The sequence below is a fragment of the Ursus maritimus genome, unplaced genomic scaffold, assembly GCF_017311325.1.
Source record: "Ursus maritimus isolate PB19 unplaced genomic scaffold, ASM1731132v1 scaffold_7, whole genome shotgun sequence".
Lineage (NCBI taxonomy): Eukaryota > Metazoa > Chordata > Mammalia > Carnivora > Ursidae > Ursus > Ursus maritimus.
In genome coordinates this window covers 48,913,763-48,936,755 of record NW_024426885.1, presented here as the reverse complement: position 1 = coordinate 48,936,755, position 22,993 = coordinate 48,913,763, and the positions used below count along the sequence as shown (strand labels likewise).

Here is a 22,993-nt window from a genome sequence, read left to right as displayed (position 1 = left end):
ACACAGGGCTCAATCTCACAACCCTGAGATCATGACCTGAGCTGAAATCAAGAGTTGGGCGCTTCACCGACTGAGCCACCCAGGCATCCCGAGCACAGTCTACTTTAATAATCAGTAAGGCCACTGCCATTTAAAACCAACTGTTGCATGATCCACATTTTCATCATCAACAAGTATACATCAAATGAGATGCGGAATGATAGACTTTAAAACCGAGCTCCTTATTTTGCTCTGAGTGTAGAATAATTATGCGTCCTCTCCCCTGTGAGTTTGCTCGCCAGTGTGCAGGGCCACTGAGGCACCGCCAAAAGCTCAATGGCATAGAGGGGACCCTGTCCCCTTCAATAGGCCATTTTCCAGACAAGGAGCATGGTAGGCCCCCCTATTGGCTGGCAGTGTAAGGAATGGTCCTGATGCTGTCCCATCACTGTGACTTATTTCTTTCATCTGTGTTTTCTCTGTCATCCTGTTCACTCTGGTTTCCTCTGCTGCCCACTTAATTCTCTCTCTCTCCCCCCACATACTTCTCTGCTCTGTTTCTTCCTGCTCTTTGCCGAGCAAGGCCGCCAAAGGACAGAAGATGAAACTGCAATTTCAAGCCATTATTTCAAATCACATTTGCAATGTCTCTATCCCTACCTAACACCACAGATCGGTGGTGGGGATTGGCCACTCGAGAAAGCCAGACAAAATCCCCCTAAAGAAGATTCCAGGGATGCACCCAACCTCCTAGAAGGTCATTGTGAACACAGCAGAGTACAGGGCAGTCACCAAAAAATCACTCTGTATCCAAAACCCTACAAAAACCAAGGCTTGCACTTCTCTGCATCAGAGCCTTCAGGATCTGGGCTCGGGGGTGCACAGAGAAGGAGAGAGAATGGGATCAGAGAGTTGGTCTAAAGCCTCTAGAGTTCTTACAAGTAAGTCAAGTTTTATTCTCTGCCTGGGATCTGGCCCTTGCCTGTCCTCTTAATGTCATCTTTATTTTCCTAGCACAAAGCGCCCAGTATCCAAGTGCACAGGACTACTCAAAGCTCCCGCCAAGGAACAATTTCTCTCACTTGTGTGCTTTTGCAACTTCTGTGATTGGAGGTCAGCACCACCCTCTCTGACCCTCACCTGCCCAAGCCCAGCCCCACATGGACGACACTTCGTTTTCTAGGAAGCTTGCCTGAGACAATACCTTTTCCTTGAAAACAGCCTTGACTCCCCCACACTCATGTCAAGCCTGGTTTCAGTCCTCTCCCCTGTGCCTCACCACCAAGCCCCCCAGACCCCCATGGACTGTGTCCCAGCACCAACCCACCACGGGTCCTGCTGGCTCTCCCTCCCCTTGCGCGCTCTGATAGCAGGATGTTACCCTGGCATCCGCCTGGCTGCTGGTACAAATGGACGCTCAATGCAGGTTTGTTGAATTAACCGAGTCATCCACATAAGCAACAGGAACTGGAACAATCCAAGTTGTGGGGTTGTGCTGAAAACACCCTCCACCATAGAAAGAGTCCGAGTGGGAATGGGGTGCTGGGGAAATGCTGTTCGGGCCTCAGGAGAGCAGACACCCAGCAGCCTGCCACCCCGTGACTCCTCCCTAAGGCCACTCTCTCCCGACTTATAGTCACCTCTTTCCCCAGCTGGCTGCTGCGGCTCTCTCCCCCGTGCACTGGGAGAATGAACCACCCTAACTGTGGAGTTATCACCAGGGCTGATAGTGCTATTTCCGGCACCTAAAGGAGAGGAAGCTTCTCCAAGGAATAGGGAAATTGGTGGATCTCTTCATAGAAGTCCAGGACAAGATATTTCATTCACTTGGCTTATCATTCTCCCAAGTCCAAGAACGATCCATATGGAATGCAAGGAAAATGAGAATAGTTTTCTTTCCACGTATTCCTTGGAATAATGGCACATTCTTAAAACACTGGTGTCATAGAACTAAAATCCCCCTAATTTATGATGTATACACAAACCAGGGAACGAGGGGTCCTATACCATGTTCGGGAGTGTGGTTAACCCCACATAACACCTTCCCCACTGGAAAAAACAAGTGTCTCTTAAATACACTCCCTGTACTTGGCCCTGGGGATGCCCTGGTTCTACCCTAAAAAATATAGTTTAGCAGGGCAATTGTGACATAGGTAAGCATGGAGGGCTGCTAGCTTATCAATACTTCTAATTTCAAGAGTAATATGAGTCCGTTGCCCAGAAGAGCCATAAAAAGGGAGAAGGAACCAAAAAAGTTTCCTGTCGCTCAGAAGAAATACGAAGAATAACAATATTCACTCTCTGTTAGTATTATTACATACTATTAAATGGCACATCAGTGAATGCTGACCCCATGAGAGTGCAGAGCGGTTGGGCCTCACTAGACAGGACTTCGATCGCAGTAGGTGCTCGTTTGCTTTCTACCTTGGCTAACAGAAAGCGAATTTATCCCACACGCACACAGAAACCGACATGGAATTAAAACAAACCAAAATAAACAAACAAAACACAGGAACCCCAGAGAGGGAGGCCAATAGCCTGTCACACGTGTTGGCTGGGACGGGTTCGGGAAGCTGTGTCCCAGCCTCAGCGACTGGGAAAATGATGCTGAATCCAAGGCCCCCAAAATGCAGGTGTATCCATTATAAATCACAGAATCCAGAAGTGTCCTGTTTTTAATCATTTATCAAACACGTCAACCTCAGAGGAAATGGAACATTAGCAGTGAGCTCCTTAAAGTGTAATTTCCTATAAGAGAAATTTATGGTCTGTACTTATTCTCCATTAGAGGACGTCTAACCTCTTTTATTAGTTTATTCATCAAGGCAGCCTGGTTTCAGGCCAGCTCTGCAAACCCGCAGGTCATCAGGAAAGGGATCTCTGGGGGATTTTTCCTCCTGGTCCGGTAGTGTTTTCCAGACCATAACACAGTTAACAGAAGTAGTCCTGGTGCATTCGGCGGGAGGTTTTTAGGTATTCCCCAAAAGGCAATTCGCAGAGCAAGCCCCAGGGACTACCTTGCCTATAAAGTGAACATCTGAAATGTACTTTGAAATGAAATGATTTTCTGTTTGCCGTATGAGGTTTGTGATTGCCTCTCAAAGAGCACTGCTTCCATGGCTTTTACATTCAGGTTCAATTTCTTATTTAGTGATGTAATAAAGGGGCGATTTAGAACCCGGGAGCAAGGACTTCCCAGTCAATGAGCTGCTCGATCCCTCATCCACTGGGCACCGATCTCTCCAGGACGCTGTGGCCCATTTCCAAGCAACCCACACAGCCCCCAAAACTGTCCCCTTCCCCCCCCGTGCACAGCTGTTTCTCTGTTTACCAGACAGTCCCCAGCCCTGCAGAAGAGAGCAACCCAAGCCTCGCTCCGGGCTTTCTCCAGATCTCTGGGTTAGATCACTCTTTCTGAGACTAACAGAACTCTCTCACCTTACGGTGATGAAAACAAAAACACCTGATATTTACAGCTTGGCAATGGGGGCCAGAACGAGGGAAAAACGTGAATAAGAACATCTTACCTTGTTTTAAGGATATTCAGAAACTGCAAAATTTCTGAAAACTGTATCAGTCTGAGAGCTCTTAAAAATCTCAAACCTGGAAAGAGAAATGAAATAGAGACACATTATTCTCACCGCGTGGTTTTAATGTTCACACTCTGCCATTTGATCTCCAGCGGCCAGGGTTGAAGGGATATGAAGTTCTTGCAGAAGATTAAACCATCCGGCACCTTGGACATAGTCCTTCATCCTGATTCTTGACTGGTTTCATCTCCCCTGGTAAACTTTCTCATTAAAGGAGGCCTGTTTTGAGCCACCGCGGAGGAAGGTCTAGTGGGGAAACCCAGTTAAATTAGGCTTCTCCTTTGCTCATCTCAGATTTAAAGCACTGTTTCTAAGTTATCTACACTTTGGAGAGGATTTTGTTTCTGAAAAAATGCTGGGAATAGGGCAGGGTAACTTTTATGCTAAAAGCAGATTACAAACAAATCAGATAACCTAATGTCTTTGATTTTTATTTATTTATTTTTTTTACACTTTATCTTCAGCTGACAAAATGAAGAGTACAGCCCACAGTGTGATCTGTTTTCTAGAAAAGTTCTATATTCTTCTCCCAGTCGGGAAAAAAAAAAAAAAAACAGATTGGTAAGATCTTACACCCCATAACTTCAGAATCCAAAACGTATATGTTTCCACTTTTACTAAGCATCAAGATTAATGTCCTTTCTCAATTGGCAACTCTGCTGCATGGAAATCAAGAGCCAGCATTTCTAGACAGCAGAAGAGAGACGGGTACTGGGAAGGAAGATACAACCCAGGATTGGAGAAAATATAAGTTACTGTTGTGTTTTAATAGCCCGGGGTAAAATATATTTCTATTGAGATCAAATTCATGAGTCAAAAACATTCTGAGTGACTCATGGGGCTTTCATGCTTGGCCATCATGTAAGAGAACTACTTACAAAATACTGATTATCACAGCCTTGAGATAGTTTCAATATCACACCTTTGCTAAGGGGATTTTCTTTTACAGATTTTCAGAAAGCATTTTGTCAAGCGCCCCCACGTGCAAGTGTAGTGCTAAGCACAGAGTGGGCTAAATTGTGCACAGGCAGCTCTTAGCCAGGGGTGAGACTTTATTCTGGCCCCAGTCGGTGAGGCAGGAAGTGGTGGGAAGAAGCTGGGGGAGTCACCGCGATGCATCAAGGAGAGGAGACAGATGGGAAGGTTTCCACCTTTGGAAACCAGCTCCACATTGGACCCAGTTAGATTTCGCCTTCTTCAAGCATTAGGGCACAAGGAAGCACTAACACAAAGCCTGGGGGGGGGGGGGATCCCACTGCACAAGAGGGAGAAAGGAATAATAGCTCAAAAGGGAAATTTCTCATCTAAAAAGGATTTACCTCCATGAACAGACGATTTTCTCAGAAGACGTTGGCCTTCTTTGCCAAATGATATTTATATTACTTTTATTAAACCAGAAAGCGCAAAGATGAGAAGGGATGTTGATTAACTGAAGGCCCAGGAGCCGAAACACAGTCCTAACAGAACTGATGAAAGGTTCACTTAACACAGCCGAACGCTGCAGAGAACAAAACCAAGAAGTAATCCCAGAACACAGAGAACATAAGGAAAAGGGGAAAAGAAGGATGAAACCTAAGAAAATGGAAATGGAGGGGAGATCACAGAAATCCAACCTATGAATAAAACATGTTCCAAAGGGAAGTACAAACAACCTGGAGATCATAAGTAATGGTCCAGACATAACCGAAAAGAACTTTCTAGAAAGGAAGAAAGGACTCGAGATTAAGAGGCAAATGAATGACCTGCTCTTAGAAACTCAGGCCAAGAAGTATCTGCCTTTTCTTTTCTTCAAATTTTAAGTATTAACATAAAAAACAAAGTGGGGAGAGGGTCACCATGAATGCCACAAAGACTAGATGATGTGATGGTAGGTATAAATGACAATGGGCAACACTCAGAATCCTAAAATGAGAAGAATCTGGCCCAAGACTTTTATGCCCATCAAGCGCTTGTTCAGCAATAAAGACAACACAAAAAAAAGTCTTCAAAAACCCAGGATCCCAGAAAATATATTGTTTGTGCAAAATATTTTCCAAGTTCTCAAGCCTTATTAAATCAGAATGAGTAGCAGAAGCTGGGAGGCATATTTTTAATAAACTGTACTGTTGGTCCTAAGCAGCCAGCCCAGCCCGGATGGCTGGTCTCAGTCCAGCATCATCTGCACACACCGCTGGGAGATAAAGCAACACATTTAGAAACTTGAGGTAGAAGACCAGCGGCGCCGAAACCAGTCAGCACACAGAAGGGTGCTTCAGTGATGTATCAGCCGTTAACGGTTTCAGCCTGAAAATCCTGTGTGTGTGTGTGTGTGTGTGTGTGTTTCATTTATGGAAACAAAATAGAACACAAATGACCCAAACTTTGAACTGGATTTCTTTCTTTCTCACCGTAGGTGATACTGTTGGCATCCTCCATTATTTGTCTGCAGCTTCCCACATTTTAAAGTGACTCACAAAAATATAATGGACTAAAAGCTTCCCTTGTAAAGGAGACGTATGGAAATCAGGGTAGGAAGCACAGTGAATGCAGCAGCCGCAGGTCCTGTACTCTCGCTGGAGGTGAACCATAGCTGTAGCTCTGAGCACTTGGTCAATAAAAAAGCAGGGAGACACCAGAAGATTACAAGGAACAGGAGAGAAAAACAAGCTGGTTCTCAGGAAAACAGTTTTTCCCAGGATGGAGACAGAAAAGAACTGTGTCCTGGAGAAAGCGACCCCAGGTGATGCAGGAACATTCTCATGGACTGAACGACGGTGGGCTTTTATCTGACTGCCTTGTGCGGGTCATTTTCATGGCACTGCCTTTCATTAATACAGATGAGTAAACAAAGTTCTACGTGGGCTAAAAGAAAGCAGTCTGCATTTTATCCTTCGGTCAAGCCAAACCGTCTGGAGAAATGGTCATCTGAAGCATGTATCCTTCAGCTCCCGGACCCTGCTGGCCCGTTCTCAGCACAGCAGCCAGAATGAACCCGGTAAAAAGTGAAATAGATCAACGCCTCTTCTCTGCTCAAAATCCTCCAGTGTCCCCATTTCACACAGAGTAAAAGCCAAAGTCCTCCAAGGACCTACAGCAATGCCACCCCATTTCCTTTTGGATCTGATGGCCTCCTCCTGTTCCTGACATTATTCTCCTTCTTTCCTGGCTGCCTTCCTCCAGGACCCATCTCTGCCAGTATAGACGCGCTCCTGCCCCGGGGTCCCGCACATGCTGCTCTCCTCCCCGCATGGCCCCAGGAGGCACACCCACACCTCCTGCAGATGTGTCCTTCATGCCGACATCTCAGTGAGAGCTGCACTGGCTACCCTACTCAAACCGCAAGCCCCCTCCCTCTCCACCCCCCAATTCTTACTCCTTGTACTCACTTTAGTTTTCTGCCCGGCATGAGGAAGCACTGGTGCCTTATTTACCTGTGACTTACTTTCCGACTCCTTGTCTATACATCAGCTCGAAGAGGGAAAGAACTGGAGTCGGCTTTGCTCATGGCTTGATTTCATATACCTAATTCGTGCCTGGCATAAGGTGAGTGCTCGATAAATACCCACTTGAATAAATGAATCAGCCTTTTGAAAAAGAATGAGCAGAGAGGTAAAGCGTACACACTCTGCATTTAGATCTCTGAGACACCCCCCCCCCCAGGGTTTCCTGAAGAAAAAGGCCCCGAGCGCTGAGGGCTCACCTGACAGGTGAGGGCTGACACCCTTAGGACATCCTTACCAGGAAAGAGCCATAACCAACAGTCACTCTGCGGCACCCAGAGAGGCCCTAAAGAAGTACAGACAGCAACTCAAATTACATAGAAGAGACCAAGAAAAGGGAGAGGTGGGATGGGCAATGCCTAATTGACAAATCATTCATCTTCTTTGCTTTATAATACTGTATTCTTATCATTTATTCCCTGTAACTTAAAATCTCTGAAATAAAATATTCTAGGAAAAATATAAAATGACTATGACCGAGTTGTAAAGAAGAAAATGTATGTGTACCAAAAACCATGATTTATGCCCCCAAAAAGATCCAGATGAGTTCGAGTGAGCTCCTTTAAATATTAAGAAAGAGTAACTTCTCTATTATATCATCAACTAATCAAAATAGACTGTTCTCTCATTTTCTGTACTCTGCATTGGTTTAGAAAGCTGGAATTCCCTGGACACAGGTACCCCACACATTGGGGAGGGAAGGCAAGCTCATCACACTAACGACAAACTACAGGAATCCTAAATAAACACTTCGATATTCTATCTGAGGCTATATTCCGTGAATAACACACATGGGCTGTAGTGAATATTGTGAGGCACAGCCCAGGTCCTTTCTTCGGGGATCTTTATTCTTTTTTTTAAGATTTTATTTATTTGTCAGAGAGAGAGAGAGAAAGAGCACAAGCAGGGGGAGCGGCAGGCAGAGGGAGAACCAGGCTCCTTGCTGAGCAAGGAGCCCAATGCGGGATTCAATCCCAGGGCCCTGGAATCACGACCTGAGTCAAAGGCAATCACCTAACCAACTGAGCCACCCAGGTGCCCAGAGAGATCTTTATTTTTCCCTGACTCCTGAAGAGGTCCCACCTAAGGTTAAACCCTTGCCAGGGATGGCCCCCAGTGACCAATAGATTTGGGAACAAAGACTTGCTGCCCTGCCTCCATTTGGGACAACCCTAAAGAGCCATCCAGCTGTAGAGCTCTACATGGCATTGGCTGAAGCCTCTGCCGCAACTGTATCAGAGCTGGAGCTCTCCACCCAGTCTTAGTACCTTCATTTCTCAGGTCATACCCTGAAGACACAAACGTTCAAAATCTTTGGGATGCTGCAAAAGCAGTTCTAAGAGGGAAGTATAGAGCCATACAGGCCTGTCTCAAGAAACAAAAAAAATCTCAAATAAACAATCAAACCTTACACCTAAAGGAACTAGAAAAAGAAGAACAAAAAAGCCCAAAATTAGTCTAAGAAAGAAAATAATAAAGATCAGAGTGGAAATAGATAAAATAGAGACTAAATAGAAAAATAGAAAAGATCAATGAAACTTAAGAGCTGGTTATTTGAAAAGATATACAAAATTGATAAACTTTAGTCAGACTCATTGAGAGAGAGAGAGAGACAATGCAAATAAATAAAATAAAAAATGAAGAGGGGGAGCCTAGCTGGCTCGGTTAGAAGAGCATGCAACTCTTGATCTTGGGGTCATGAGTTTGAACTCCCCATTGGGTGTAGAGATTACTAAAAAATAAATAAATAAACTTTAACAAAAAAAGGAAGAGGAAAAATTACAACCAATATCACAGAAATACAAAGAATTGTATATTACTATGAAAAATTATATGCCAACAAATTGGACAACCTAAGATAAATGGATAAATTCCAAGAAACATATAGTCTTCTAAGACTAAATAGTGAAGAAATAGAAAATCAGAAGAGACTGATTACTGGTAACAAAATTCAATCATTAATCAAAAAACTCCCAATAAACAGAAGTCCAGGACCAGATGGCTTTACAGATGAATTTTTCCAAACATTAAAAGAAGAGTTAATAAATATCTTTTGCAAGGTATTAAAAAAAATAAAAAAAAAAGGTTCCAAATTCATTCTACTAGGTCAGCATTACCCTGACACCAAAACCAAACAAAGATACTATAAAAAAAGAAAATCACATACCAATATCCCTGATGAACCTAGATGCAAAAGTCCTCAACAAAATATTTAAAAATACAAAAAGGATCATTTCTCATGATCAAGTGGGATTTATTCCAAGGATGGTTCAATATCTACAAATCGATCAATATGATACACCACATTAACAAAATGGAAGATAAAAATGTATGATCGGGGCACCTGGGTGGCTCAGTCATTAAGCATCTGCTTTCAGCTCAGGTCATGATCCCAGCGCTCTGGGATCAAGCCCCGCATCAGGCTACCTGCTCAGCGGGAAGCCTGCTTCTCCCTCTCCCACTCCCTCTGCTTGTGTTCCCTCTCTCACTGCCTCTCTCTCTGTCAAATAAATAAATAAAATCTTTTTAAAAAAACTGGTATGATCATCTCAAAAGATGCAGAAAAAACATTTGAAAAAATTCAACATCAATTCATGATAAAAGCTCTCTACAAAGTAGGTACAGAGAGGAAATATCTCATCATAATAAAGGCTATAAATGACAAACCCACAACTAACATGATACTCAATCGTGAAAAGCTGAAAGCTTTTCCTCTAAGATCAGGATGATGACAAGGATGTCTACTCTCATCACTTTTATTTAACATAGTACTGGAAGTCCTAGCCATAGCAATCAGGCAAGAAAAGGAAATAAAAGTCATCCAAATTGGGAAGGGGGAGTAAAACTGTCGCTATTTACAGATGACATACTACTATACATAGGCAACCCTAAAGACTTCATTAAAAATCTATTAGAACTGATAAATGAATTCAGTAAAGTTATAGGATACAAAATCAATATACAGACATCTGTTGTGTTTCTATATACTTCTAATGAAATAGCAGAAAGAGAAACTAAGAAAACAATCCCATTTACAATTGTATAAAAAATAATAAAATATCTAGGAATATATTTAATCAAGGAGGTGGAAGACCTTTACTCTGAAAACTACAAGATATTAATGAAAGGAATTGAAGACAACACAAATAAATGGAAAGATAGTCCATGCTCATGGATTAGAAAAATTAATATTATTAAACTGCCCATCCTACCCAAAGCAATTTACAGTTCAGTGTAATCCTTATCAAAACACGAACAGTATTTTTCACAGAACTAGAACAAATAATTCTAAAATTTGTATGGCACCACAAGAGACCCAAATAGCCAAAGCAATCTTGAGAAAGAAGAGCAAAGTTGGAGGTATCACAATCCCTGATTTCAAGATATACCACAAAGTTATGGTAATCACAATAGTATGATACCAGCACAAAAACAGACACAGAGATCAATGGACCAGAATAGAGAGCCCAGAAATAAATCCATGCATATATGGTCAATTAATCTACAACAAAGGAAGTAAGAATATACAACAGGGAAAAGACAGTCTCTTCAATAAATGCTGTTAGGAAAACTGGGCAGCTACATGCAAAGGAATAAAACTGGACCATTTTTTATACCATACACAAAAATAAACTCAAAATTGATTAAAGACTAAAATGTGAAACTTGAAACCATAAAACTCCTAGAAGAAAACATAGGCAGTAATCTCTTGGTAGCCATATTTTTCTGGATATGTCTCCCCAGGCAAGGGAAACAAAAGCAAAAATAAACAATTGGGACTATATCAAACTAAGAAGCTTTTACACAGCAAAGGAAACCATCAACAGAACAAAAAAACAACCTCCTCAAAGGGAGAAGATATTTGCAGGTGATATATCTGAAAGGGGTTAATATCCAAAATATATAAAGAACTCATTTAACTAAACACCCAAGAAAACAAATAATCTGACTTAAAAATGAGCAGAGTACCTAATTAGATATTTTTTTCCCAAAGAAGACATATAGATGGCCAATACACACATGAAAAGATGCTGAACATCACTGATCATTAGGGAAATATAAATCAAAACCACAATGAGATATCACCTGACACCTGGCAGAATGGCTAGAATCAAAAAATACAAGAAATAACAAGCATTATCAAGGATATGGAAAAAAGGGAACCTTCTTGCACTGTTGATGGAAATGTAAAATAGTGTAGGTACTGTGGAAAACAGTGTGGAGTTTCCACAAAAATAGAAATACCATATGATCCAGTAATTCCATTTCTGGGTATTCACCCAAAGAAAAGAAAACACTAATTTGAAAAGATACATGCACCCATATGTTTATTCCAGGATTATTTAAAATATGGAATATGGAAGCAACTGAAGTATCCATTCATAGATGAATGGATAAAGAAGATGTGGGGTGTGTGTGTGTGTGTGTGTGTGTGTGTGTGTGTGTGTGTAAATACAATGGAATATTAGTCAGCCATCAAAAAGAATGAAATCTTGCCATTCATGACAACATGGATGGATGTAGGGAGTATTATGGTAAGTGAAATAAGTCCGACAGAAAAAGACAAATACTACATAACTTCTCTTATACACAGAACCTAAAAAACAAAGCAAACAAACAGAAACAGACTCATAAATACAGAGAACAAACTGGTAACTGCCAGAGGGGAGGCTAGTGGGGGGATTGCAGAAATAGGTGAAGGAGATTAAGTGGTATAAACTTCTAGTTATAACATAAATAAGTCACGGGGATGAAAAGTACAGGGTAATAACTTTGTATGAAGACAGATGGTAACTACATTTCTCATGGTGAGCATTTCATGATGTATATAATTGTCAAATCACTATGTTGTACACCTGAAACTAACACGTGTCAACTCTACTTCAACTTAAAAAAAGTACCCTGGAGATTATGTACCAGAAGAATAAGTATTCTGACAATACGTGCAGGCACATTGGAGGTACTCAATAAATGGTAATTTCATCATATGAAGCCATAGAATTTAAAAGCATAGGATTGTATACAGCTCAACAGAAACATCAACAAGACAAACAGAAACTCCAGAAAGACATATACACACTACACACACCACACCCACACTCACACACACTCACTCACAGTACATAGCATTATTGTTATTTCAAAATATGGGTGAAATTATGATGTTCACAATGATGAAATCTATTATTATTGATTGTCTGCAATTAATTACTTCTTGCACGCCAAAACCTTTAAGTATAGTTTACAACAGAAGAAAATATAAGTACAAAGAGAAGAAAATACAACAGAAGAAAATAGACTAGACAGTGTGTCCAGCACATAGTTTGTAAGCAACAGAGCCAGGTCTCAACCCAAATTTGTCTACCTGCACAAAGCCCAAGCTTGTAAACGCTGCCCTGGCACAGACTTGGGCCAGTCAGTTCCAACTGCAGACATCGGTGCTCAAGTCAGCACTTTTACACAGATTCTCTTGCCAAAGTCTGCTAGCAATTTGCATTTCTACTGGTATGTAAATGGTCATCTGCCCACATCCCCACCAGGCTGAGTACTGGGATAAAGGAAAGAAGGCAAGGAGGGAGGGATGATGGGACGGAAAGCGGGCCTCACCACTGGAAAGACCCCAAATAGAAGCACATCACTACTTTAAGTTTCTTTTCTATGTCAATAAATGAAGTTAATTATTTTTCACATAATTACTAGTCATTTCATTTTCTTCTTTAAAGTGCTTTATGGTGGCATTTGCCAGATGGCCTGTGTCTTCATCTTATTAATATATCTGGGCTTTGTTGGGGTACCTGAGTGACTCAGTTGGTTAGGTGGCCAGCTCTAGATTTTGGCTCAGGTCATGATCTCAGAGTCCTGGGATCAAGCCCAACCACGGGCTCTGCACTCAGCAGGAGTCTTCTTGAGGATTCTCTCTCCCTCTGTCCCTCCCCTCACTCATGCTCTCTCTCTTTCTAAAATAAATAAATAAAAAATTTAAATATATATATCTGGGCTTTATTGTGCTGTGGACATTATGCTCCCTATTATCTCCCAAGTTCGTCACTCTCCTTTTAATATCATTTAAAGGATTTTTCTAAGTCTAAAATTTTGCTTAAGGCGGGGTTTTCTCTTTTTTTCTTTTCAGATTCTAAAGTTTGTTACATGGTCTGATACATCAGTCTTCCATCACTGTTTCTTTTTGTTAAAATTCAACAATGGCCACCTCCAACATAAAAACAGATTTTTTAAATGCATCAACCTTTCCTCTTTATATGTTTAAGGCAGTGGTTCTGAACCTTGGCTGCACATTTCAAACACCTGGGAAGTTTTAAGAATTACTGGTAACTGCATCTATTCTGACTTCAGGAGCCTGGGTACAGCCAGGCAGAGGGAGTTCTAAGCTCTGAGATGATTGATTGTAAGGAGCCATAAAGGTTGAGAAGCATTGGAAACTTTTTCCGTAAATGGGCAGATAGCAAATATTTTAGGATCTCTCACAACTTCCCACTCTGCTGTAAATATATGTAAATGAATGGGTGTGGCTTTTGTAAATGTATGTAAATGAATGGGCATGTCTGCATTCCAATAAAGTTTTATTCAAATAAATAGTCCAAGGAGCTAGTTTGCTACACCTGCATTAGAGACCCACTCTTCAGGGGCGCCTGGGTGGCTCAGTCGGTTAAGAGTCTGCCTTCTGCTAAGGTCATGATCCCAGGGTCCTGGGATTGAGCCCCACATGGGGCTCCCTGCTCAGTGGGGAGCCTGCTTCTCCTTCTCCCACTCCCCCTGCTTGTGCTCTATCAAATAAACAAATAAAATCTTTAAAAAAAAAAATAGAAACCCAATATTCAAATTCCACATGCACACAGATCACCGAGGATTTGTTAACATTCAGGTTCTGATTCAGGGGTCTGAGATGGGGCCTGGTACTCCGCATAGTTAACCAGTCCAGCACGGTGCAGATGCTCTTGGTTGGAGACCACACTTTGAGAAAACAAAGCTGCAGGGCAGCGGTTCTCAGACTTTGCTGCCAATACAATCTCCCAGGGATTTTAAAACAATACAAATACCTGCCTCCCACTCCCACACATTCAGATTTAATTGGTCTGGGGTACAACCTAGGTGTCAGACTTTTTAAACTCCCCTGATGATTCTAAAACCGCATTTGGGAACCACTAGTTTAGGATTGTTTCTTCTTTTAACCTAGTTAATCTATCTTGATGTATTTATTTATTTTGGTCAATAGTATGCTAATGGAGTGAAGCTTTATTTTTTTCTCAAATAGTTAGCAAATTTCCTCTACCTAAGTAATCACTTGAGTAATCTAAAATCACTAAGATACCCACCAAGCATGTTCCGTCTCTGCTTATATTAAATTAATTTTAAAGAGCATACTTGTTAACTATAAGTTAGAAGAAATCTATAGTATAATAAGAGACTACCTGCAAAAAATGGATTCAGCGTGAGGCGCCTGGTGGCTCAGTCAGTTGAGCGTCCAACTCTTGATTTCCACTCAGGTCGTGATCTCGGGGTTGTGAGATCCAGCCACAGTGCCAGTCTCCCTGCTCAGCACGGAATCTACCTGAGATTCTCTCTCCCTCTTCCTCCACCCTTCCCCATCCCACCCTGTACCCACACGTGCTCTCTCTCTCCCAAAATAAATAAATCTTTAAAAAAATGCATTTAGCTCAAGATCTTACGAAAAAGTCATCTTAATAACATGAAGAGGTAGAAGATTTCTATTTTAGTGTTTATAAGTGAATAATCAGAAAACCAATAAAGATTAAAAGTGATTTAAAAAATTTACAGGGACAAACAACAACAATCAAACAACATAAAATAAAGTACTGGCTGATCCAATAAAGATGCAAATAGAAAAAAATCATGCACAGTTCTGTAGTAATAAAACTGAAAGCCTCAGTAATAGGGGGTGACTTTCCAAGAAATGTAAGCCTTAAAAGTTGCTATGACCAAAAAGGGAAATAGTTGTAGAATAATAATTGATACATAAATAGAAAAATTTACTAATACCTTCCCTTCAAAGAGTTGGCAACCATGTAATTTATTATTAAATTCTTTAAAACATTTACATTTCACTGAAATTCTAAATTATCCCATAATACAAAAAAGAGAGAAAATGACTAAAGTTGTTTTATAAAATAGATACCTATCTGGTACAAAAAAATTGACTTTTCAAAGCACAAAAATAAAATAAAATAATTTCACTAATGTTAGAAATGCCACGAGTCTACATAAAATACCAATATATATTCAATATATATAAAATACCAATATATATAATTCATCAGTAGATTAAAATATATATAATTCATCAGTGATTAAAATAATAATCTGGTTCTGACGAAACCAATAATAGTTCTAGTTAAACATAGCAGATTGAACGGAATGCTTTATTTCTGACCCCTCTCAAAACCTCACTAAAGTAATGCTAGAATCCCCTGAGGACAAAAAGAAGGGAAGAGACTATAGCATGTAAGAGAAAAGCACAAAATGTTGGCAAATAAAAAGTGGATATTCAGTTGGAATTTAACTTGGCAGAGCTGAGAAACCTAATTTCACATTTGCATAACATATAGGGTAACTATGTGTGTGTGAGTGTGTATACATATAATTATACATATACATAATATATATAATTACATAAATACACACATAGTTATATATAATATACAAAGAATATATATTATTATATATTATTAAATGAATTTCCAGGAAGAGAAAATAAAGGCAATTAGAAGCAGGAAAAATTCAAAATAATATTACAATCAAGTTTCCCAGGCCAAAAGAATGACCTGCATTCTCAAATTGGAGAGGTCTGTTAAGTGTCCAGCAGGTTGAATTTTCAAAGACCCAAATCTAGACATATCATGGAGACATTTCAGAATCAATGTAAGTAAAGATATAAGCCCCTCAAATTATTGTTACAATTCCCTTGGCTGCACTCGATGAAAGGAAACAATGGAAGAGTATCTTCATAATTCTCAGGAGAAATCATTTTGAACCAAGAAAGATATATTTAGCCAGCCAGAAAAAAATTAATCCAAAAGAAGTGAGATACAAGAACGAATGGGGGAAAAGAGTTAAAAGCAATTGATAAGTTTATGTGTTGATGAATATTATAAAACATAATAAATAATAGCAATGACCCGCAAATTAAAATCTCTGGATGATACTACATGGAAGATAGAGATATTGGGGGGGGGCAGCAGTGGAGGTAAGAAAGGTGAGCTAAAGTTGTCATCTCTCTTGTGGGGAAGGTACGATTTTTTAATGTTTATTTATTTTAAGCAATTTCTACACTCAACATGGGACTCGAATTCACGACCCCAAGATCAAGAGTCATGTGCTCTTCCAACTGAGCCAGGTAGGCACCCCAAGGGGAAGATACTATTAATTATACACATTAAGCGAAAATTTTAAATTTGTGTATCAAAAACTTGAGAATATATTTGGAATTATAAATTCGAAATCTTAGAGGGGAAAAAAGAACAAAAGAATTTGATCAGTCCAACTAGAGGAAAAGAATTGTGAAAAAAGAAACCAAAGAAAAGCATATTAATTAGAAAATACTATTGTAACAGCAAAAACAGCCCATCATATTAGTCATCACAACAAAATCAAACGAGTTAAATTCATCTATTAAAAGACAAAGACTTTCAGATAGTAGAAAAACACCAATAACACATTCCAGATGCATGCTCTTTGTAAGAAATACACTAAAAACAAAATATAAAGAAAAGTTAGAAATGAAAAGCTGAAAAATATGTACCAGACAAATGCTGACCAAAAAAAGAGGCATGTAAAGTGATAATGGTACTAAAGTGACAGCTACTGTGAAAAATTATGAAAGAAATAAAGAGCAATACCTCATATTGATAAAAGGAACATCCGCCAAGAATGTGTAACGATGAAAAAAACTTCACACACCTAAGAATACACCTTTGAGATACAGAACACAAAATCACAAGAATACATCAAACAAACAAAAAACATTGGCAATGCCACAGCACAATGGGAGGTGTTAATGTTTCTTTTCCAGAAACTAGCCAAAAAATAAGCACAAATAAAGAATACTTGCTTAACATTTAATTCCTTGGGATATCCTATACATACTTGTATGTATTTACCAGAATGGATAGGCAGACACATCTATTACTCACTAAACTAGGAACACACATTCTTTAATAACCACTGAATAGTCGCAAACACTGACCACGTATTAGGCCACAAAGAAACTTCACCAAATCCCAAAACGCAGAAATCACAGGGCCATTTACCACAAAGCAATAGAATAAGAAAATCACAAAAAGACAGGCAAAATAGACTGTATTATATAGAGGATTTAACATATGAAAAGGGAGTCATCACAAATTAAATGGACATGAGCATTGTGCATTCATGATGGAAGGATTGGTGAATAGTGGCAATCAATATAAACAGCCACCTCATACCATACTTGAAATTAATTTGAGATGAACTGAAATGAAATATAAATAATAAGCCACAGAATAGCTAAAGAAAATATAATTATGTATTTATTAGCTCTCTGTGGAGAGGAAGAATTTCTAAACTCAGAAGCAAAAGGAATCATAAAAAACTTGTAAATATCAGGTCAGCCACCATAAAAATACCAAAATTCCGTATGTCAAAAAAATTATTGAAGATAGGGGCACCTGGTGGCTCAGTCAGTTAAGTGTCTATCTTTGGTTCAGGTCATGATCTCAGGGTCCTGGGATCAAGTCCTGCATAGGGCTCCCTGCTCAGCGGGGAGCCTGCTTCTCCCTCCCCAGTTCCCCCTGCTTGTGCTCTCTCTCTGTCTTCAAATAAATGAATAAATCATTTTTAAAAAGTACTGAAGATAAGATGATTACCGAGAAGAAAAATAATTTAATATGATACAATAAGGATGAACTCTTTGTAATGCCAAAAGCATGTATAGAAAATACCCTATCCCTAGTTCATAAATAGGTGAAAAATCATAAAGAGGCACACAATGAAATAGTAAGTATAACTAGTAAACAACCATTAGAAATTATTAGACTTGGTTGAAATAAGAGAAATGGAAGTTAACCAGATATGGTAACATTGTGTTTATTCTACTTAACTAGCAGGATATTTGAGTTTCACCTCCTAGAGATGATTCTACAATGAGATAATCTTATAATTTGATGGTGGAATTGTCAATCAATTCAGCATTTTCAGAAAGTTATTCTGCATTATGAATCAAACTAATTCCATTTCTGGAAATACAGCCTAAGGAAAGATAAAAAATATGGGACAATGCCATAGAAACAAAGATCTTCTTTGCAAAACTACTCATTGAACAAGAAAAACAGATGGCAGCTTAATACCTAAACACAGATTTTTCTTCAATATCGTCCATCTTCTTCATGAGATATTATACAAGTTTGAGAATAATATAACGGGAAGAAATTCTTATGACGTGGTGTTAAGTTAAAGAAGCAGGATGTGGAAAGCAGAATGGTGGTTACCAGAGGCTGAAGAGTGAGGGGAAAGGGAGTTATTTAATGGGCAGAGTTCCCGATTCGCAAGACGACATGGTTTGGAGATGCATTTCACAACAATGCCGATACACTTAACACTACTGAACTGTACACTTAAAAATGATGAAGATGGAAAATTTTATGTTCTGTGTTTTTTACCACAATTTAAAAAAAAAAGCAAACAGGAAACATTTTTTAAAAGTAGTGTATAAAGTACATGTTCTCCATGATAAAACTATAAAAACTACAGGTATATGAACAACAAAAACTAGAAGAAAAGCATAAAATGATGACAGTGGTTCTGTTACAGATGCAGGATTTTTGAATTTCTTTCATTTTCTCAAGTTTTAAAATAAATTTTCTGTAAGAGGTGCATGTAAATCTTTTTATTCTTAATTTTTTTTAAGATTTTTTATTTATTTATTCGACAGAGACAAAGACAGCCTGCGAGAGAGGGAACACAAGCAGGGGGAGTGGGAGAGGAAGAAGCAGGCTCATAGCGGAGGAGCCTGATGTGGGGCTCGATCCCACAACGCCGGGATCACGCCCTGAGCCGAAGGCAGACGCCCAACTGCTGTGCCACCCAGGCGCCCCTATTCTTAATTTTTAGTTGTTATTATAAAGTTGGTGGCAAGTCAGGACTGAGGTCCTCTAGCTCTGAGCCTTGTGTCTCTGTCAAAGAATCAGGACCCTGAAGCCAATGGCTCCAGGCAGGGAAGACCCCCAGCAGTGGCTTTAGAGGGTCAAACTTAGTGCCCAGGACCCAAACAACCAGGGTAGGGTCGTCCTGAGAACAGGTGCCCTGGCATCTCTGCACTGGTCAGTGATGTGGGTGAAGGGATTAAGACCTCTTCTGCTTCCAGTGGAAGCAGCATTGCTATTCTGGCAGAAATTGAGGGACATGGAGGCAAATGATAAGTCATTCACCATTCAGGATTCCCATGAACCCACAGGAGAAAGGACTCGGGAGATTCCTGCAAGCAACATCCCACCTGAGTAGAAGACCCAGGAAATACACAAAACATGCCACCCAGCTTGTGCTGGAAGACCTGCCAGTATATTCCCATTTGCTACTTTCCATTCTCTTTAACACCCTAATCTTTAAATCCAAAAAGCTGAAAGGTTCAAATAAACCCCTGTCCTTTCCAATCCCTCCACCCCAACATAAATCCTGAAGAACAATTATTTTCATGGTGTCTGACAAGGTCATGGTCATCTGGCCTTGCAGCCGGAGAGCTCACACTGAGACCAGAAGTCCTCAGGGCACTGGCGGGGCAGACAGAAGCACAAGGAGGCTTTTCTAGGGTGCTCCCCTTCTCCAGGGTAGTCACCCACCTGCTGCCACCAGGTCCCACCCCCCATCCTCAGCTCCAGGCCCATGTGCTTCTCAGCCACAGCAGAGTAAGTGGAGCCTCTCCTTTCCAGCTGGAGGGAGGGGGCCCATCTTTCTTGCTCTCAAGTGCCCTGAGCTTTTGTTCCTCCAGGCAGAGCTAGTGTTTTATAAATGGTACTGCTCACTTGTCTGACCTTTTCAAACCTTTTCCCTAGGTAACTGTTCAGGCAGTTTTGCTCCCCACCTTATCCCAGTCCTACTTCCTGTCTGACAGATACTAAACGTCAGTTGATATTCAAACTGGGACTGTCACCTATTTGTTCATTAATTCATTCATTCATTCATGCCAGACATGTGCAGTGAGTGCCTCTCTATACCAGTCTCTCACTGTTCTGAACACGGAAGGTACCGGGGTGGTGCTCCTGCTTCAAGAGTCTTCCATTTGAAAAGGGGAGCCAGAAAGTAGAGAAACACATTTTTTTGAGTAAACAAGCACATCTTATTGATTTGATCTCTTAAATGTATATGAACTAATTCATCTCTTTCCCTCCCCACTGCCAAAACCGTGGACCAAGCCACTGTTACCTCTAGCTAGGTGGACATCCCCAAGCTGGTCTTTCCTTCTTCACTTTTATTCCTGCAGCCCACCCTGCCCCCGACCATACTCCAGACATCAGCGAGTCACATCACCCCCACCCAAGAGCTGTGTCACTAGAAATCAATTTCAGATGCCTTACTTTGCTCTGGAAGGCTTTACATGATCTGGTCTCTATTCATTTCACTTCTACGCTCCCCGTCCTCACATCTCCCACACTGTGTCACCAGTCCTTGAACATTTCCCACTGCATTCTCAGCCCAGGGCCTTCCCCTCCATTCCTTTCTAGAACGCTCTTCCCCTAAATCATGGCAAGGCAGGCTCAACTGGACACTGCCAATCTGTCCCCCCCCCCATTAGCCTGTCCTTCTTTAGAGTATTTATCACAATCTACCATGATCTTATTTGCTTGTTTATGTGCCCATTTTCCTCCGGAGAATGTCAGCTCCACTGCACTAGTCATCTCACGCACCTGCCCACCACCATGTCCGTCATCTTCCAGAACAGTGATGACTGGCACATAGTAAGCACCCACTGTTGAAAATGAACGAGCGAATTTATGAGAAACCCTTCCAAAGGAAAGCAGGAGGACTGGATACTAAGTTAAACCTGTAGTATTACTCAGTTACTCAACTCTTATTCAGGAAACGGTCTATTTCTCTTAGCTTATGAGCCCATCATTCTTGCTCATCTCTCTAGCTGCTTTCATGGTGGTCCTCATCCATGCTGGATGTTTTAAAGCACTGAGCAGCTCTTTCCTGAAGTGAAGGGAGAGGGAAGGTAACAATCCAGTCAGCAGATCAAGGGTCCCAGCCTGGGGGCATGAACATTTAGATTCCAAGTGAAGTCCACGCAGATATTTCAGCCCTAGAGAGCCTTTCGGGCCAGTTCTAATGAGAAGGATTGACCAGGATTCACTTGCTTTCTAATTGGAATTTCACTATACATAATTAGATAACGCAGACGTAGTCTGAGCTGTGCCTATCCGCATCAGAACACTCAACTGGGCTCCAAAGGACAATACTTCATTTTAAAGAAGCTCCTGGTACCACGAACCTCTCTGGAAATAAAAGATATCTCTTCCTAAGTCTGGGATCTTTAGGCCCAGAAATGTAAATTTAAGCCATTAATTTCAAATTCCTGTACATTATGGATAACCAAATAAAACCAAATCCCTCTCAGAAAACTGTTGAGACAGAAGAATCTTCCCAAAGGATGCTTCTTTGATCTCTGTTGGGTAAGAAGAATGAAGCATCACGCAAGATAGGCAAGACAGCGTCCCTATGGTCCCACATGAGGACATAAGAAAGCAAACAGAAATGGCACTGTTGTTCCTGAAAAAAAGACAAAAAAAAAAAAAAACAACCAAACAAACAAACAAACAAAAAAGCATACTGTTCATAGCTCCAAAAGCCTCTTCTGAAAATGCTGACTCACTGGAAATTGTTACCACTTAATAAATAAGAAGGAGGTTATTGCTGTCGTTTGCCAAGCTTCCCCCCACATTTCTGAAATATATCCTTTAATAGCGCAAAAACATTTGGGAGCACTAAAGACCAGGAACATTCATTTAAAAAGGAAAGCCAGGATTTCTGCCTGGCCCAAAACATCTGAGTTCGGGGGTTTGCCAAGCAAAGAGGAATGGAGAAGGCTACCACCTGGCCACTGGATATCACTCTAAATCCAGCCTCTAAGAAGGGCACTTCCATCCTGGGCAGCCTCTAGGAACACGGGATATGTTTTGGGGGATAAATGCCAGGGCCGGGAGGGGACCTTACCCCAAGAGGCGCAGACCCTGCTGCAGGACACCAGAGACTGCCTGAAGTTCTGCCGTTCCTCCTGCTCAGGGGGGGCGGGCCCAGACCTCACCCGGTAGCCGTTATGGAACAAGTCCGCCAGGGACTTTCTGCGGCGCCTGGTGGGTTTGTAAGCCTCTGTGCTGGTGCTGTTGGGTGCGTGATGGTAGACCAGAATCTTACTGGGGATCATGGTGGAGGCAGAGAGCTGGGCTGGGCTCCAGGTCCTCTTCAATTCATGTCTTGCACAAGCTAATGCTCTGCAAGGACCTGGAGGAGCCTGTGTTTCTCGGACCCGTGCTGCAAACAGGTCCTCCTGTCTAGCGCAGTATGGCTCACGAGCATTTATGTCCTGGTGGAGAGTCCCTCCTCCCTCACTCACCAACAGCCTTACAAAAATCCTAGCACACTCAGGGCAGCAGCATGAAGCCTCCTCAGAGAGGCAGCTGGGAAGGGAGGGGAAGCACTCTCATCCATTATGTCCTACAAGCTGATCAATCAGCTTCACTCTGTAAATTACCACATAAGCTCCTTTGGACATGGTTTAGGGGGATGGAAGAAGAAAAGGCTATAATTCCTCAAATCAAGGAGTACAGAAAGGGATGTGGAGGGGGGGCTGCAGTTTGCATTCTACTGGGACATTCCTTTTATTTTGGTGATACCGTCTGATGATTGAGGGTTCTTAGGGAAGACTCCCTTATAGGATATGAT

At 41.1% G+C, this 22,993-nt stretch overlaps 1 protein-coding gene across 1 annotated transcript in view; it reads right to left on the bottom strand.

Moving 5' to 3' along the window:
* Positions 1-22,475, bottom strand: part of KCNMA1 (potassium calcium-activated channel subfamily M alpha 1) — a 250,752-nt gene extending 228,277 nt beyond the window's left edge. Inside the window, exon 1 of the mRNA XM_040623777.1 lies at positions 22,356-22,475. Coding sequence (XP_040479711.1) covers positions 22,356-22,475 — 120 coding nt within the window. The remainder of the gene's footprint in view (positions 1-22,355) is intronic.
* Positions 22,476-22,993: the final 518 nt, after the last annotated feature.